An 18,827-nucleotide genomic window follows, 5' to 3' on the forward strand; every position below is an offset into this window, starting at 1 on the left:
ACTGCAATCAATAATGTGTAAACATTTATGGATTGAATGATTGGACAAGTTTTTTTTTGGTGTTTTTTTCTTCTTCTGTATTTGTTGATGTTGTTTTTGTTGTTTACTGTTTTTTGTTTGTTTTTTGTTTGTTTGTTTTGTTTGTTTTTTGTTTGTTTGTTTGTTTTTTTTTTGTTGTCGTTTTTTTTGTTTTTTTGTTTTGTTTTGTTTTGTTTTGTCTTTCTCTCTGTAGTGGAGGATGCTACTGTTCATTTTATATTGTTTGTTTCATACTGTTCTCTGTATTGTATACATGTTTTTGGGAAAAAAAAATTAAGTTAAAAAAAAAAAGTCTGTGAAGGGCTGTGACACCACTGAGATAAGATTAGATTGACAGGCTAGGGTGTCAGTCGCCTTTATTTACTTACATTTCTTCTTGATGGGATTTGCATAACTTTTGTTCAGCAAAACCAATTACACCACTTACTCCTGTTCAAAGTGCACCAAGTGCACTTCATGTTTATGCCACACTGATCTCATAAACCAAAGTTGAACAGTCAAGGGGTTAAGTGTCTGTGGAACAGTAATGATCTAAGGATGACTTTGCAAAAGTCCTATGCTATCCATAGCTTCATGGCTGTGTTTGGCTCATAGGCTGAGACATGTAAACAAAAACAAAACAAAAAATAATCATGTACATGCTGTCCAGAAGAAGTTAAAGATCTTTTTTTTCCCCTGCATTCCAAAAAAAAAATTTTGAAGTGATTGAATGACATATCATTATCAACATTCACATTTATATGGGGAAAAAGATTTTTCCATCAATCAGTGATAGTGGATATGTATTATTTCATTGAGTTATGTCATCATTCTATTTTTTTTACAAACACAAAAGATGTAAACGATCTTAATTTGTGTTGAACAATATCTACACATGTTCAGAGAGGGAGGAGCAAAGAGTGGTTTATTTGAGAAAACAACACACGCGCATGCACATGTGTACAATTATGGATGCAGTCTGAATAGATTACCCTTATTTATAAACAACCATGCATGAGCACACACACACACACACACACACACACACACACACACACACACACACACACACACACTTGCGATTGGATTTTTGCATGCATGCACTGATGTACGCTGTCATTAACTAAAAGAGTTAATATTTCTGTGTGCGCGTGCACACACACACACACACACACACGTCTCACTCCCTCTCTCTCTTCCAGCCCCTCCCCCATCCCCCTCCTGTCTCTCCCTCTCTCTCTCTCTCTCTCTCTCTTTGTCAATTTATGCAGAACAATATTTCAAACTACCTTATACATGGCTTATTTATTTAAGCTTGTCCTGTTATTGTTGGGTGAAAATCTTGTTAAACAGTTTACTCTGTATCTTTTTGAAACATGTAAAAGGCGAAGTGCCATTGTAACAATAAGAACATTCTGTGTGAGCTAGTGTGCAACTTCCATTTCTTAACGTGTATTCTGCTTCTAAGAGGCTGTGGCCTTTATGAATAAAACATCTGGGTCTGAGATATTCTCTCTCTCTCTCACTCACACGCATGCACACAATGACAATGCTTTGTGTGTGTGTGTGTGTGTGTGTGTGTGTGTTGAGTGTGACAAGTGTGTGTGGAGGTCAGTTATTGTGTACACCTGTGTAAGTCTTTGTGTGGGAGGGTGGGGGATTGAGGGTTTGCATACTGGTTGTCATGGTAACCGTTCTCTGCTTATGAAACTTGCTGGAATGTTTTATGTAACACCGGGCAGACATGTATGGATTATTCTTTTCATGTTACCCTTGCATGTAGTATTACATTTTTTTGTGTTCTGTACCTTGTTTATAAAGAGCCTAAAGTTGTTTTACTATTAATATATTATTATTAGTTGTTCTGTTATTAATATTCTATCTGTTTGTACACATTCATAAACACGGAACACACACACACACACACACACACACGTGCGCGCGCACACATACACACACACTCTTTCTCACACACACACACATGCACGCGCATGTATGTAAATCTCTCTCTCTCTCTCTCTCTCTCTCTCTCTCTCTCTCTCACACACACACACACACACACACACACACACACACACACACACACACACACACACACACACACACACACACACACACACTCACTCACTCACTCACTCACTCACTCAATTAAAACTGTTAAGAATAGCAAACAACAAACCAACCAGATCATTAAAGGAGAGGTTGAAATCCTTGGGAATATATTTTTGTCCTGACATATGAAATTGATGCTGTGGCAGATGTATTGATCTTTGTGCTTTTCTGTTCATCACGGAAGGGAGTGTGGAAGGGCTGTTGCTGACATTGATAGTTAGTGTGCTGTGCATGACGGCAGTGCTGTCATCAGGAATGTGACATGAGCAGAAGGCTTGGGCTGAGCTGATTATATACAGGGACTGAGTGGTACTACATCATGATACGTTTTGTTAAGAAAGGTGTTCATCCTCCGTTCATCTCAGTCATGTTCTGTGAGAAGATAATAGCTTTCTTTCACTTTTATGATTTCATGCCCCCTCAGCAATCCGGGTTTTTTTTCTTCCCCCCCCCCCCCCCCAACCCCCCCCCCCCCCCCCTCATCTAGTAGTTCAACATCTTTACAGTTCTCTCATACACACAGTATATCACGATATATGATTTATTGTGCGCCTATCAGTACCACCCACTCTGTCCGTTTGTCTGTCTGTCTCTGTCTTTCTCTGTCTCTCTGTCTCTCTCTCTCTCTCTCTCTCTCTTGTCCAATGTGTGGCGAAAGCCCAGAAGATGAAAATCGTTTCATATTTATGTGTAGAAGGAGAGCTGAGAGGCACTGGCGTGCAACTAGTTTGACCATCAGTAGGGACATTTTTCAGACAGCCAGGAATAATGTAACAAACATTGTTGACAGGGCAAAGTCAAAGTTCTACTCTTCTAAAATACTTGCATGCACCACAGCCAAACAGCTTTTCAACGCTACGAACAATCTACTAGGTAAAATGAAAAACACTCCTCTCCCTACAACATTTTCGGTGCAGGAACTCCCTCAAAAGTTTTCTGACTTCTTCACCGGCAAAATATCATGCATTCGTGAGAAGCTTGACTCTGTTGTGTCTCCTTCTTCACCCGTTCAAGAACGCGTGTACAGTGGTCCTGTTTTACATTGTTTCCAACCGGTTACTGAAGATTTTGTGAAGAAAGTGTGTCTGAGCGCTTGTCCGAAATCCTGTGAGCTTGACCCTGTCCCGTCTTCTTTGTTGGTTGAATGTATTGATGTTCTACTGCCACATATTACTCATGTCATCAATTCTTCCTTACTGTCTGGTTGTTTCCCTGAAAGCTTCAAATCTGCTGTTGTACGTCCACTCATCAAGAAACCATCTTTGGATCATAATTGTTTGAAAAATTATCGACCTGTCTCTAATCTGTCATTTTTATCAAAACTGCTAGAAAAGATCATATTGTCTCAGCTCTTAGCTCATCTGGAGCAGAATGGTTTACTTAATTCCCACCAGTCAGCTTATAGACGTGGTCATAGTTGCGAAACAGCCCTTCTTAGAATAGTGAATGATTTGCTTTCGGGATTTGATGAGGATAAGATATCTGTTCTCGCTCTCTTAGATTTGTCAGCAGCTTTTGACACTATCGACCACTCTATCCTCTTGAACAGACTTAAAACTTCCTTTGGTATTCGTGACACTGCACTAGCATGGATCACGTCTTACCTGTCAGATCGTACACAGAAAGTGTGTGTAAATGGTACATACTCTAGAGTATCTGCCTTGAAATATGGTGTCCCACAAGGGTCGTCCTAGGTCCTGTTCTTTTCGTGCTGTATGCGGCTCCTGTGTCGGATGTCATCAGTCATCATGCGATGTCGCATGAGAGCTTTGCTGATGACACACAACTTTATCAGTCGGCTTCCATAGCTGAATTCGATGCACTGGTGACTCAAACACAGGAGTGCATTGCTGGCCTAAAGGACTGGATGACTCTCAACAAGCTGCAATTAAATGATGATAAGACTGAATTTATGATAACCTGTCCAAAGAAGTTTCGTCAACATCCTTCCTTTCCTGACTCTGTTCTGATCAATAGCACACCTGTTTCACTTTCTCCCTCTGTTCGCAGTCTTGGTGTAATCCTGGACCAGTCTCTTTCCTTCCAACAGCACATTTCGAATATCTGTAAAGTTGCCTATTTGGAACTGCGTAGAATCAGCTCTATCCGCCACTATCTCTCAACCGATGCAACCAAGACACTTGTATGCTCTCTGGTTCTCTCAAGATTGGATTACTGCAACTCTCTTTTGGCCGGCCTTCCCAAATACCTGTTAGACAGACTCCAAAGAATTCAGAATAACGCTGCCAGACTCATTTGCAGAGCTTCTAAATTTGACCATGTTTCTCCTCTCCTTCAGTCTCTCCACTGGTTGCCTGTTTCTGATCGAATAGACTATAAGCTATCCACTCTGACCTTTTCTGCAGTCAACGGATCTGGCCCCAAATATCTTTCTGAACTCATCCATATCTATACCCCGTCTCGCCAGCTCCGTTCTTCCTCTGATACTCGACTTCTCAGGATACCTCACGTCAGAAGTAAGACCTATGGACACAGATCGTTTTCTTTTCAATCGCCAAAGACGTGGAACAAGCTCCCTGATAACCTCCGTCATTCTGATTCCCTCGCATCTTTTAAATCTCGTCTCAAAACTCACCTTTTCCCTCAGCAATAAGTTCAATTGTGGCAGGTCCACAACTACATGCATGTATATGAATGTGTATTGTGTGTGCGTGTGTCTATGTAAGTTTGTGCCTGCCTATGTGTGCGTATGTGTTAGGGTAGCTGTTAGATACACATGTATGTTAAAATGTATGTATGCAGTGTGTGTGTGTGTGTGTGTGTGCGTGCGTGCGCGTGCGCGCGCGTGTGTGTGTGTGGTCACATTTTGGTGTGTGTATGTAACATAGATATAATGTTTTATGTTATCAAAAGCGTTTTTGTAAAGCACCTAGAGCAGATTTCTGGATAGTGTGCTATATAAGTATCCATTATTATTATTATTATTAAAATATAGAAAAAATTGCGAAAAAAATGTACCCTTTTCAACACAACTCCAGCGCAGAGAAAAGATTTGTTTGGCATACTGACGACAGAAAATGAAGATGTGATACTCTGACTTGCAAAATATGTATCCAAGGCAGTAAAGATATGTGAAATGTCTACTATCGGTCCAAATACTCATTAATCAATGAAAAACTTAGTATGGGTTCTACGAGGGAAAAAAGAAAAAAGAAAGAAAAACAAGGCACTGACAAAAAGGAAGGATTACATTTGAATTGTCAGTCTCGACAATGTATTTTGTGATGTGTTCGTATTGATCTGATGTGTTTCAATGTTACAGGCTTAAATAATCATTGTATGTTTTATATGTACTTTGTTATGTGTTTGCATTGATATGATGCGTGTTGATGTCACATGCTTAGATGATTATTATACATTTACATGTACTTTGTTTCCTATGTGCTGTCCAAACCTTGGAGACGAATGACTGGGGAAAAATAGGACAGTACCACCACTGCCACATGTACTTTTTAAGCTAATGACAAAGTACCAAAGTGTCACTTATCCCTCAGTAGTTTATTTTGCTTCAATTCTGTTTTTTTCCTTTTTGTTCCATTTTATCTGTTTTGCACCATTTTTGTTCTGATTTGTACCTACTATGTCACAGCTAATGACATTAAACATTTTAGTGTTTAGTGTTCTCTCTCTCTCTCTCTCTCTCTCTCTCTCTGTGACAACTTGTACTGTTGTGTGTGTTCTCAGCATCCCCTTCATGAGTGGCCACATCCTTTATTGAATAATAAATAAAAAATCTCTCTCTCTCTCTCTCTCTCTCTCTCTCTACCTCTTCATTGCCATCAACAACAACAACAAAACTACTTCTCCCCATTTGAGGGTTGGGTGAAGAAAAGTATCCTTCGTGCTTATTTTATTACCTTTAGGAAAGAACATTAATTCACCCAGTACTGGAGATTATTCTCCTGGCCTCAAGTTCCTATCCCCGTATGAATAATGTAGAATATACAATATGCAAAGGCACGTCTGTCATTCTACCACCTTTCTTTGAAGTTGTACTGATGGATCCTGTTCTGTTACACTAACAGTGGTTGCTGTGAAGATTAAAAGCATTGCCTCAGGCCTCCAAGGTTCAACTGTGAAGTGAGAAGACAGTGTCCTTTGAAGGCATATCTGTGCTTTTTGAAAGAAAGAAAACGTTTGTACTGGAGTAGTCTGGCTGATTTTTAAGCATTTTTACTCTCAAGAAAGAGATTGTGTGTGTGTGTGTGTGTGTGTGTGTGTTTCAGAAAGAGCTTCAAAGTGTGATCACCTGGGTGATGCCTGTCAATATGATGAAACTATTTTTAGAACATCTTTTATTGTTGTCTGTTACATCTATCACACTGAACACTGTATCAGTTGAAGTGGCTTTACCAATATTTTGTAAATGGGTGTGGAGATTAGTCACGTGGGAGGGTGGGGGAGTGGAGAGGGGGACAGAAATAACTGCCCCTGGATGTGAGTGGGGGGTGCGTCCATGATAGCTATCAATCCACAGGCGCTACTGTTCCAGGCAGGTTAGTAAATGATCACTGACCTTTTCACCCTATCAGGTAAATAAGACTTAATCGGTCTTAACCACCCATCTGTTGGCGTTATGTCAGGCGTCTTGCCAATGATAGGCCTAAGTTGTCAGTGTCATGTGAAGGGAATAGTGCTCAGTATTCCTTCATGACAGGCCTTAAAAGAAAAAAAAAAAAAGATTGGGAGGGAAGGGCTGTAAATTAGGTCATTCTTAACTTTTTGATATGTGTACATGTTACATGTTATGTTTAGAAGGTGTGACCATGTCACCATTTTTCAACTGCTTGAAAATTTTGCATTTGTGTGTGTGTGTGTGTGTGTGTGTCTCACTCTCTTCTCTCTCTCTTTGTCACTATCTGTGCTCTCTCTCTTTGTCACTGTCTGTGCTCTCTCTCTCTCTCTGTGCTCTCTCTCTCTCTCTCTCTCTGTCACTCTCTTCTCTCTCTCTTTGTCACTCTCTCTGCTCTCTTTCTCTGTGCTCTCTCTCTCTCTGCTCTCTCTCTCTCTTTATTTCATGGTTATGGTCTCTTTTTCCTTTGTGGTCATTGCAGATTACAGTTGAATGATCCTGTTTTTGCTGTAAGTTCTTTCTCCACATAATATGAATGTTAGTATCTATGCTGACATCAAGATGTTAAAATGAGTGTGCGAATTTGATTTAGATTTTGTTTTGAAAAGCTGACTTAAGTTTTAGAATTTTCTGTTTCAAGCAATGCCATGATGTTATTAACAGAACAGGGAAAGAGAAATATGTCTGAATCAGTCAGTGTCATAGGGAGATTGCCAGTTTTATCTGGTGCTTAATGTATATGTTTTTATTTGATGAGAAACAAAGAAAAGAACATAAGCAATGAACGATTGATTCATACAGTTCTTCATATGTTTAAGAAGGCATTTCAACCATATCTTGTGTGAGGTGTCTTGTTGACCGGAAAAAAACAAATTAGTCTCAAACATGCTTAGTCACTGTTGGTCTCTAACATTACAAGTATATAAGTATGTGTTTTGGAAATAGATTACACTGTCACTCTCAAGCACAACAGGCATATATCTATTTTCCTAAATTACACAATGTTTACATTCTTCATTAGTGTGGCCTTCCTCTTGCCTCCACAATGATTTGAAATATCACAAGACGTTGTGCTGTTTTTGTCACATCGTGCGGCGGTGGCTCCAGTTATAATGTGGGGTGGAAGGGGCAGGTAAATAAATGACAGGTGTATTGATCTTATACCCACTGTGACAGGCCCTTGTTTCCTGAAAATCAGATAAGTCTAATTGTTGAAAAGCTGCTGTTGCTGGCCTTTGTGCTGAGACGTATGTGAGCAACTGGTAGGGAGCCCCGCTTGGGGCATTGATTGAATGAGGTATTGAACTGGGGGGAGGATGTTGATGATGATGTGTGGTTTGTAAAGAGTAAAGTACAGTGTGTGTGTGTGTGTGTGTGTTTGTGTGTGTTTGTGTGTGGCTGTGATTGTATGTGTTTGCACGAGTGAGAGTACATGTGTATGATGGTGTGTGTGTTTGTGTGTGTGTGTGTGCGGACTGGATGTAGGCCAATGTTGGCAACACAATACTGAGCACAACAGACTGATAAAACTTGAAGGAAATAATTGCACCATGCTGGTATGTTTTGGCTGCTGCACAGTGCAGTTCCAATCAAAATGAGCTTATTCACAGTGCTTTTCTTTCAATGTTTCATGTTATAGTGTTGAATGTGACTGGTTTATTAAGGCAGGTTTATTTCTGGCATGTTCTTCACTTTATTATGTCATACATGACACACAATCATGAAAATGTCATTTAGAACAGATTGTGTGTATGTGTGTATATGATGAGAATGATCACACATGCACACACTCGCGCACACTTTCATGCACATGCGCGCGAGCACACACGCACACACACAGACACACACACACACGCACACACACAGACACACACACACACACAAAGTAACTTGCTCACTTACACTTGCCCACAGTATTAGTGTACAAAGTGTAGAGAGGGATGTAGCACAAATACTTGGGTGTATATGTTGATCAAACCTGGACTATGAACAACCAAATTTCATTCTTGTGTCACTCATGTAACTTTCATCTTCGTAGGCTGACCTCAGTCAGACCATACGTAACTGAGAAAAACATGGCTCAGTTGGTTTCCTCTTTCATCCTGTCCAGCCTAGATCACTGCAATTCCACTCTCGCAGGTTTACCATCTTCCTCCATCCACAGATTACAGAAAATTCAGAACAATGCTGCACAACTGGTTCTCGCCAAAATAGAAATCTGATCATGTTACACCTCTTCTGAATTGGTTACACTGGCTTCCAATTGAGTCCCACATTCACTATGAGTCAGCAACACTCGCCTTCAGACATTTTGACAAGTCTTTTCCACTGTATCTCTCCTTTGAACTGAAAACTTATGAACCGCACAGAGCATTAAGATCCAGTTCTGAATAGCTGCTTATACTGTCCCAAGGACTTATCTGAAATGTGCTGGAAATAGGTCTTTCAGAGCTCAGTTTCCCCAAGTGTGGAATTCTCTACCTTCATCTCTTAGAAATGCCTCTGATCTACATTCTTTTAAGTCAGATCTGAAAACCTACCTTTTCTGTAAGCAGCTTTGTTTTGGGCAGAACAGTTAAACCAAATTATGTTGGTTAGCAAGTTTCTTTGTACAAGTATTTTTGTTATCCTGTTTAAATGCATTGTGTATTTTATGTAGTTTGGTCTTAGATGTTAAGTCCTTTTTTTTCTTTTTTTTTAAAATCTGGTTATTTTTAATCCTGACGTGTGTGTGTGTGTTCGCGCGCGCGCGTGTGTGTGAGGGTACACTGTTCTGGTACGCGTTTGTAATTGTGCATGCATGTTAGTATGTCCGAACGGAATTCTATGCTAGAAATACTTTAGTTTAATGCTTATGCAGTTCTGTTTTAAGTGCAGTTGATACTGAATGTTAGGGTGCGCGCATGTGTGTGTGTGTGTGTGTGTGTGTGTGTGTGTTCTATGAAATGCATTTTGTTTTAATCTGAGCCTTATTTACTTGATAGTTTTTATCATCAGATTCATATCTGAAATGTGCTTTTAATTTATATCAACACATTGTATATTTTTTGTTGGCAGAGAGCTGTTGAAATTTTTTTTAAAGGCATGTTTATAATCTCCTGGATGATGTAAGGCGCTTTGAGCAGCATTGATACTGGATATCACGCCATAGAAAAAAATATGTATTATTATTATTATTATTAGCACCACCAGGGCTGTTAAGAAAAGTAGCAGAATTAAAAAATGCAAAATTCATTAGAATTTATCCATTGGAAGGCATGGTGCACCAGCTTTTTTTGTAAAGTCTCTGGCTTTGTATCTGTTTTGGAGTGTAAGGCAGTGTGTGTGTGTGTGTGTGTGTGTGTGTGCCGGAATTCTGTGTTGCCCATATAATTTTCTTCACTGAGCCGGCTCTTGTTTAGCTGATGATGATTTAATCCCAGACACCCTACATGAAGTGGCATTTTGGTTTCCTGTCTTGATGTGTTGTTCTGCTGGTGTCAGTGTAGTGTCAGACAGGTCCACTCCCCACACTTTCCTGGGATGTTGATCCCCTTGTGACATATCACTACATGTGGTGGTGATCTTTCTGACCTTATCAGTGTTTACACTCCGGCAAGAAATCTCAGTTTTTCCTCTGACTGTTCCCTTTTGAAACTTCCTCGTGTCAATACAAAAACCTATGGTGAATGTTCTTTCTTCTTTGCTGCTCCTCACATCTGGAACAACCTTCCTCATCACATCCGTGCATCTGATTCTGTTTCTGCTTTTCGCTCATCACTAAAAACTCATCTTTTTCAAACCTATCTATAAGCATTCTCAGCTTCCTTGTTCTCCAGCACCACTTGTGTCAGCTCACTTTGGATGTATGTAGAGTGGGAAAGGGAGAGTGTGTGTGTGTGTGTGTGGGGGGGGGGGGGGGGGGTTGAGCAAGAGTGGTCATGAATGTTTCATATAACTTGTAATATTTTTCTTTCATGTAAAGCGCCCTGAACTCTTAGAGAGAAAGGGCGCTATATAAGTGTACATTGTTATTATTATTAAACCTGACTGTAGAGTTCTAACATACATGACATCTTCTTGAGTTGAGACAAATTTGGGATGGATCTGTTGTTTGATAGAGGAATTACACCTAGAATTTTGCAGCAATGTAATTGCTGGTTGCAGAATTCATCAATCTTTAGCTAAACACTAGAGTTGGAATGCCAAAGTTATTAAGGATCAGACATGTACTCTGATAAATATTATTGTTGTTGCTCAGTCAGTTGATTTGACCTATTTCAGTCCAAGTAAGTAATCATATTACTCCAGATTAAGTAATTTTCAAGCAGTTAAAGCTTAAAGAGGGTTTAACTGAATAATATTCAGTAAAATTAGAAAAAAACAGTAGATATAAACCTCTACTTGCACTCCCAAATTTGTACTTGACCTCCCTAAATAAGGTATGGTTAAAAAAAAATGTAATTACCGGTAAAGCAGTGACAAGCCAGTACACATGATTCATTATACAACATTATAAGTAGTATATTTTACAGGAAAAGATGATGTAATTGTTTGGTTACTAACGGTAAGAAGAAGTGAACAGAGAATTTCAAGTCAGATATGTTATTTCTGCACTGACACATTTTATTCACAGAACACATCTTGGTCTAAACAGGGAATAGAGAGGAGGATGAAAGTGTGATCAGTATATACTGAAGCTGACTGCTCATTTACCCTTCTGCTGACAATCAGAAACAAGTTGCCTAACAGACAAGTGGAGAGAGCATTTCCACTTATCCACCTAAAGGTTTAGTTGTTCAGGACGGATGGGTATCATGAGCCCTGGTTAATTTAATGCAACTTATTGATTGAATGAAATGTTTCTTTTTGAATGTGTGTTGCGGGCTATAGTCAGATCCAGCATGTGATTGATTTTGATATCTATTTTTTAGTGTGTCTTGCAGGCAAAAGTCAGATCCAGCGTGTGATTGAATTAAAGATATATTTTTTAATGTGTGTTGCAGGCTGTCATCAGATCCAACATGTGATTGAATGAATGATATATTTTTTAATACATGTGTGTTGCAGGCTATAGACAGATCCAGCATGTGATTGATTTTGATCTATATTTTTGAATGTGTGGTGCAGGCTATAGTCAGATCCAGCATGCGATTGAATGAAAGATGTATTTTTGAATACATGTGTGTTGCAGGCTTTTGTCAGATCCAGCATGTGATTGAATGAAAGATATAGTTTTGAATGTGTCTTGCAGGCTATAGTCAGGTCCAGCATGTGATTGAATGAAAGATATAGTTTTGAATGTGTCTTGCAGGCTATAGTCAGGTCCAGCATGTGATTGAATGAAAGATATATTTTGGAATGTGTCTTGCAGGCTATAGTCAGATCCAGCGTGTGACTGAATGAAAGATATATTTTTGAATGTGTCTTGCAAGCTTTTGTCAGATCCAGCGTGTGATTGAATGAAAGATATATTTTGGAATGTGTGTTGCAGGCTATAGTCAGATCCAGCATGTGATTGAATGAAAGATATATTTTGGAATGTGTGTTGCAGGCTATAGTCAGATCCAGCATGCGATTGAATGAAAGATATATTTTGGAATGTGTGTTGCAGGCTATAGTCAGATCCAGCATGTGATTGAATGAAAGATATATTTTGGAATGTGTGTTGCAGGCTATAGTCAGATCCAGCATGTGATTGAATGAAAGATATATTTTGGAATGTGTGTTGCAGGCTATAGTCAGATCCAGCATGTGATTGAATGAAAGATATATTTTGGAATGTGTGTTGCAGGCTATAGTCAGATCCAGCATGTGATTGAATGAAAGATATATTTTGGAATGTGTGTTGCAGGCTATAGTCAGATCCAGCATGTGATTGAATGAAAGATATATTTTGGAATGTGTGTTGCAGGCTATAGTCAGATCCAGCGTGTGATTGAATGAAAGATATATTTTGGAATGTGTGTTGCAGGCTATAGTCAGATCCAGCGTGTGATTGAATGAAAGATATATTTTGGAATGTGTGTTGCAGGCTATAGTCAGATCCAGCATGGCCTGTTCAGCTTCCCGCTGTGGGTGTGCACCATTGTGTTCCTGTCCCTGTCCATCGTCATGGGGCTGGTGGCCATAGGCTTCGCCATCTTCAACATCGCCGGCCGCCCCATCGAGACCATCACCGGTCCCATGGGGCTCTACGTGTGGAATGGACTCTCCTGTAGGTTCTCACTCTTTCTTTGTTCTCCTTCCCCCCTCCCAAATGAACACATTTCTGACAAAGCAAAATCTGCTGAGTTGCTGTGCCAGGACCAAGCAGTTTAGACTGTAGCAACGCTACAGGTTGAGTGGTGTTTAAAAAATGATTTTTTTAACTAATTTTCAAACTCTGCTTTCACAAGAAGTTCAGAGAGTAGTTTTCACACTCTTTGTGTGGCAAAGTCTTGCCTTTGTCCTTTGTCTTTGGTAACGGCCAAAACCAAAAGTTGTAGTCATGACTGGCAGTTTTTGGGTTGTGGTCCGCAGATGAAATTTTGTGGCTCTGACAATTTATCAGTTGTGGTTGCAAATGTGTTGATTTGATAATTTTGTTTGTTTGGTGGTTTATTTCTGATGTTAAAAGAATTATAAATTTATTTGTTTATGTCTCTGACTTTTTTTTTCTTTGTTCATTTATTTGTACTATATCTTCTTTTGTTGATCTGGGGTATATGTGTTTTAGCATAAGTTTGGTATATAATCATTTTTGTATGACTTCACAGCATTCAGGATGTAGGAGAGAATGTGAAATTCACGCCATGCTTCTTTCAAAATATACATAAACTTTTATAATGGCTGAATAAGGATTGATACATCATTCAGTAACAGGGGTGAAGTATTGATTGTGTTTCTGATGAATGTTGCCAATTTTTCAAAGACAAAAATTGAAATAGATTTTTGTGTTACAGCTTGTTTTGACTCTAGCCTGATGTACCCGATAGTGGTAGTCCAGTCAGGGGTAAAAGGGAAGGTTGGGAGTGTTGGGGAGCATTGCCAGCAATCAGGAAAAACCCGTTCCTCATGATGCTTGGTTGTGTTGGTGTGATGCATCAGATTTGACTGAAACCAACACCGCAGTGAGGAAGGGGAAGATTGCAGGGTGGTTAGTGTTGTTTTTCATGCCTTCAAGGGCTTCATTGACTGGGATACCATCTCTTTGTTTTTTGTGCAACAATATCTGCACATCAGCAACACAGCTGGCCTTACTCACCAGTTCTTTCTATGTTGTTCTGCATCCAGATTTTTTTTTTGTTTTACCCCTGGAGAAAAGCTATAGAGATAAAATAAACTGTGTCATTTTTTCCAGTAACATTTAGGCATGCAATATTGAATTATTTTATCTCACAACATATTTATCTGTGTGAAATCCAGGCTGCTGTTCCTGAGGAGAGCATGTAGAAAGGTTGATCCACAGTGGGAGAGATTTAAAGAGTGAAGATTGGAAAAGTAAGCAGGATCCGGAGGTCATTGCATTCTGATAGATGTGCAGCTGTGTTTACACACACACACACACACACACACACACACACACACATACACACACACACACTCTCTTTGTGGGCATGGACAGGACTTGTTCTGTTTGTACTGGACCACCACATGCAATCCTGCAATTCTTGTTACCAGTTAAGCTCATATATGGCACACCAACTAGATCCTCTCTCTTCCGACATCTTATTTAATACCAAACAGGGAGTGGGTGAAGGTTGCTTGATTACAGAGTTAAAGCTAAAGGAAATGCCAAAGTATCACTTAATTCATACGTAGTTTTTTTGTTGTTGTTGTGTTTTTCAGTGCTGTTCACAACAGTGACACTGGCAGTGTTTGGAGGTCTCTTCGGCACACAGCTGTCAGAAAACTTCATGATGGTGGATGACTATGAAATCGGCTGGCGCTCCAAGGGTCACACGGACCTGGACTACTCCTTCTACTTCATCGTGGGAGCGGCTGGCGCCTTTCTCTTGAACATCATCCTGCTGTGCGTGTCTGGTCAGTCCGTCAGCTGCAGTTACTGGGGGTCTGGGGAGAAGGAGGTGGACAACGGCATGATCCTGTACTGAGCAAGTGGACAGTGTGAGTGATGGTGTGGAGCGGTGATAGGTGGGGTGTGGAGGGTGGGGGATATGTGGGCGCTGTTGCTTTTTGGTGCCTGGATCACACTGGGGAGCGTGTGTTTATACTTCGTTGCTGGCATTGTTATCCTTTTTTATGTCAACTATTTATCAGCGAACATGTGAACAATTTCTCTTCTAGAGATCATAAAGTGTTCTTGTATCTTGTAAGCTTTGTTTAGAAGGGGGTGCTTCAATGTTACTATTGTAACCATTCATATTATCATATTCATCTTCTATTTCTTTCTTCTTGCTTCATCTTATTATGTTTGTTGCAAGAAACTGTCAAGAAATTTTCTTTTTTCTTTGTATAGAACAATGGACTGATCATAGATAAATTTACAGCAGGTCATGTTCACACACAGCCTTTTCACTCCTGTATCACCTCACACAACAATATTTATGTTTATAAGGGCATTAAATGATTAGTTATTGAGAATTCGTAACACATTACATTTTCTCAGTCACATTAAAAATTATAATATGAATACGGATACTCAGCAATGTTCACTTCATGAGTTAGTTGTCCATTCGTGTCCACCGATCAACCTCACAAAGAGCACACCACCACAACAGTCTGAAGAATTCAAGAAATACAAAGGAAGAGTCAACTTCATGAGCCATCCACTCACATCCACCGATCAGCCTCACAAAGAGCACACCACCACAACGGTTTCAAGAAATCCAAGGAAGAGTTGAGTCCCAACATCCACAATGTACAAATACCGTTAAGTGAATCATAAAGTAAACGAAATCTGAAATCAGTGGAAAAAAGACGAAGCCCCAGCATGAATCCACAACAGTTATAAATGGCAAGATTTCCCAACACCAGTGGCCCCCCAGAAGCACAAACAGACGAGTCAAGTTAACCATAGATCACTGTAAACCAGCAGCATCACTTTCCACACATCCAGCCTTCAATGAAGGTCATTGCAACTCTTCTCACTCTCAAAAGTTAAGATCATGCTCAACAATTTACAAATTTGTCTTCTTTTTTTCTGACATTGTGCATTTCTTATGTAATACATTTCATGATGCTGATGACATCTTTTTTTTTTATATTTGAATAGTAATATTTCTGTTACATGGTATATGGGCATAAGCCTACATTAAACAGTCAAAGGAAAAAACACATATAAAATATTGCAATCAAGATGATTTAAAGATCTGCATTCCTGACATTCATCCACATTTGATTTTTATGGCACAGTCAGGAAATGACTTTCCTGGTGCTGATTACAGTTACTCTTGTTTATGTCGTAAATCTCATACTGCTTTTTTAAGTATCATGAGTAGAATGGATGTCATGAAATATGTCTTTCTGTGTGTGTGTGTGTGTGTGTGTGTGTGTGTGTGTGTGTGTGTGTGACTTTGTTCTGTTGGAAGTATCACATTTTGTGGAGGTGACATTTCTCATTGAAAGTTACCTGTTTTTTTCTTTTTTCTGTAAAACATTGTCCTACTCTTTTTGTTAAAAAGGTTTAATGGCTGTGAAATAGTGCAGCATCTTGGTAGTTCAGTTGATTCCACACACAAAAAAAATGTTAGTATGGATCTGATTGGTGTTGCTCCCACTCTGAATATTTTTGGGTAAGATTGTTGGATTGTGTGAAACAAAGGCAACCATATCATTTCTTCTTTCACAGTCATGTGTCACGTGATTTCTAGATTTTTTTTTTTTTTTTAGTTCAATCTTGTTCCTTTATTTACAAATTTTATATTTGTCAGGATTAAAAAAGAAAAAAAGTTATATATTTTGAAATCCACTTTTGATCAGATACCAACATATCATTAGTTTATAACATGAACTCCTTTTTCTTCCTCTCTTCATCTCCCCATCCTCCTGTGCTGTTGTTTTGCAGGGTTCGAATTTAGCGGGTGCAAATGCTACGAAAAGTTGGCTCAGGCATGCAAATTTTCTGTCAAGAGTGCCCAGTTGATGCTAAAAAAAATTATAGAGACGAAAGAAAATTAATCAAAAGACACACCAAGAAAGCAAGCTTGAATGCAGTTGATCAAAATGTTCAGTGCTTTGCGGAGCAACATCTTTGCGCGTATGCAATCGGATGTTGGCGTTCATGGCGTGTTAGCGACGAACAATGTTTCCCACCTTCAATGTTAAAAGAAAGGCTCCCGAAACAGAGACAAATGATCAGGATGACAAAAAGAATACACAGCAGGAATAAGAATCAAAGCACCAGCATGTGTACAATGAAGCCTGGCAGAAAGACTTTCCTTGGCACACCGTCGAAACGAAGGAAGATTTTATTTAATTTTATTATGCTGGCACCCAAAACCACAATTGGGTACTCAAATGTTTTGTTCGGAGCGCCCAACTGGCACACACAAAAAAGGAGTTAAATTCGAATCCTGTTTTGTCATGTGATATCAGAATCTGACATTATCACTTTTTCTCTCTCTTTCTCTCTTAAAATCCACCTCGTAAATCCATGTGTTTTTGCATGTGTATTCAAATGTAATATTGGTTCGTTTGTTTTGCCCAATTTTATCTTGTGATATTAGAATCTTATTCTATCTTTCTTTTTTCTTTTTTCAAAATAAATCCGCCTTGTATCATAAATCCACACATTTTGCATATCAAATGAAGATTGATCTGTTTGTTTTGTTGTGTTTCTTTTTGGCCTTTTTTTTCCTTCTTTTACTTGTTTTTCTAACTTTCCTTTTTTTTTTATAGTCTTTTACAAGAAGAAAAAAGTGTTAAAAACAAAGAGCAGCTTGTCCCAATAATGCTCAGACTTTAAACATTTTTGTGTAGTAATCATCATAGGTAATGATAATCAGGTGTGAGGTAAAGAACCATTTTTGAATAGTTTGTTTTTTGTGAGTAAATATGCTGTGCATTTTTTAATGGTACTTGTGGGTCAGCTTGAATCATGATGTGGAGAGATGAGTCTGCTTGTTACCATCAATTAGGTTGAACAGTATTGGAACAATAACAGCATAAATAATATTTGTATGAAATCCACTGTCATTACAAGCTCAGTGCAAATGTTAAGAGAGCACATCATTGATTTAAAGTAATCAGTGTGAAAATAGTTGGCCCCCTTTCAGCACTCTTATGAACAACCTCCCATGCCAGTTCATTTTCTTTTTCCTGTTTCCTTTCACTTTTGACCAAGACGTGTACTTCATTGAGTCGTTGATAATGCTAGAGCGAAGAGTGTAGATAAAAAAAATGACAACAGAAAACATGGTTACCAATTTAAAGTGAAGCTTGAGCAAACAGTACAGGTTAAAAAGGAATCTCTTCTGAGAGAGAGACAGCTGACTATTGCACAGGTAGCCCTGAGGAATGGATCTTTCATGAGATGACATCTATGTGTTTTTATTTACTTTGGCAATCCTGATATGGCTCAGTGCAGTCAGCTGGAATATAAACCGTGTCAAATGTCTATATGCCTCTCAGTCTTCTTTGATGTGGACTGGTATATATGGAGCCCCAGTTCAGATCTGCAGTGGTGTCCATAATGAGGGCAGGGAAAGTGTCCGGCCAGTGTGGGTACTGCTGCTTTCCTTTTCTGGCAGCGTACACATGCAAAATTAAAGCTCATTAGGCATTGGCTGTCTGTCACTCTGCCCTGCTATTGATTGGTGAATATTGATGATGAGTCGCTGTGGAGTGATCACGAGGGACAGCACTGTCTGCTTCCCTTCCTTTCCCTGCCCTGCCCTTCCCTGCCCTGCCCTGTCCTTCCCTGCCCTGCCCTGCCCTGTCCTGCCCTGCTCTTCCCTGCCCTGCCCTTCCCAGCCCTGTCCTGCCCTGCCCTGCCCTGCCCTGCCCTGCCCTGCCCTTCCTAGCCCTATCCTTCCCTGCCCTGCCCTGTCCTGCCCTTCCCTGTCCTGCCCTTCCCAGCCCTGTCCTTCCCTGCCCTGCCCTGCCCTGTCCTGCCCTGCCCTGCCCTGCCCTGCCCTGTCCTGCCCTTCCCTGCCCTGCCCTTCCTAGCCCTGTCCTTCCC

At 39.7% G+C, this 18,827-nt stretch overlaps 1 protein-coding gene across 1 annotated transcript in view; it reads left to right on the forward strand.

Annotated features, from left to right (window-relative positions):
- LOC143293801 (clarin-3-like) overlaps nt 1-17,398 on the forward strand; it is a 34,810-nt gene extending 17,412 nt beyond the window's left edge. Inside the window, exons 3-4 of the mRNA XM_076605055.1 lie at nt 12,738-12,920; nt 14,534-17,398. Of these exons, the coding sequence (XP_076461170.1) occupies nt 12,738-12,920; nt 14,534-14,799 (449 nt within the window). The 3' untranslated portion in view covers nt 14,800-17,398. The remainder of the gene's footprint in view (nt 1-12,737; nt 12,921-14,533) is intronic.
- Nucleotides 17,399-18,827: the final 1,429 nt, after the last annotated feature.

Source organism: Babylonia areolata, chromosome 19, assembly GCF_041734735.1.
Source record: "Babylonia areolata isolate BAREFJ2019XMU chromosome 19, ASM4173473v1, whole genome shotgun sequence".
NCBI classification, from domain to species: domain Eukaryota; kingdom Metazoa; phylum Mollusca; class Gastropoda; order Neogastropoda; family Buccinidae; genus Babylonia; species Babylonia areolata.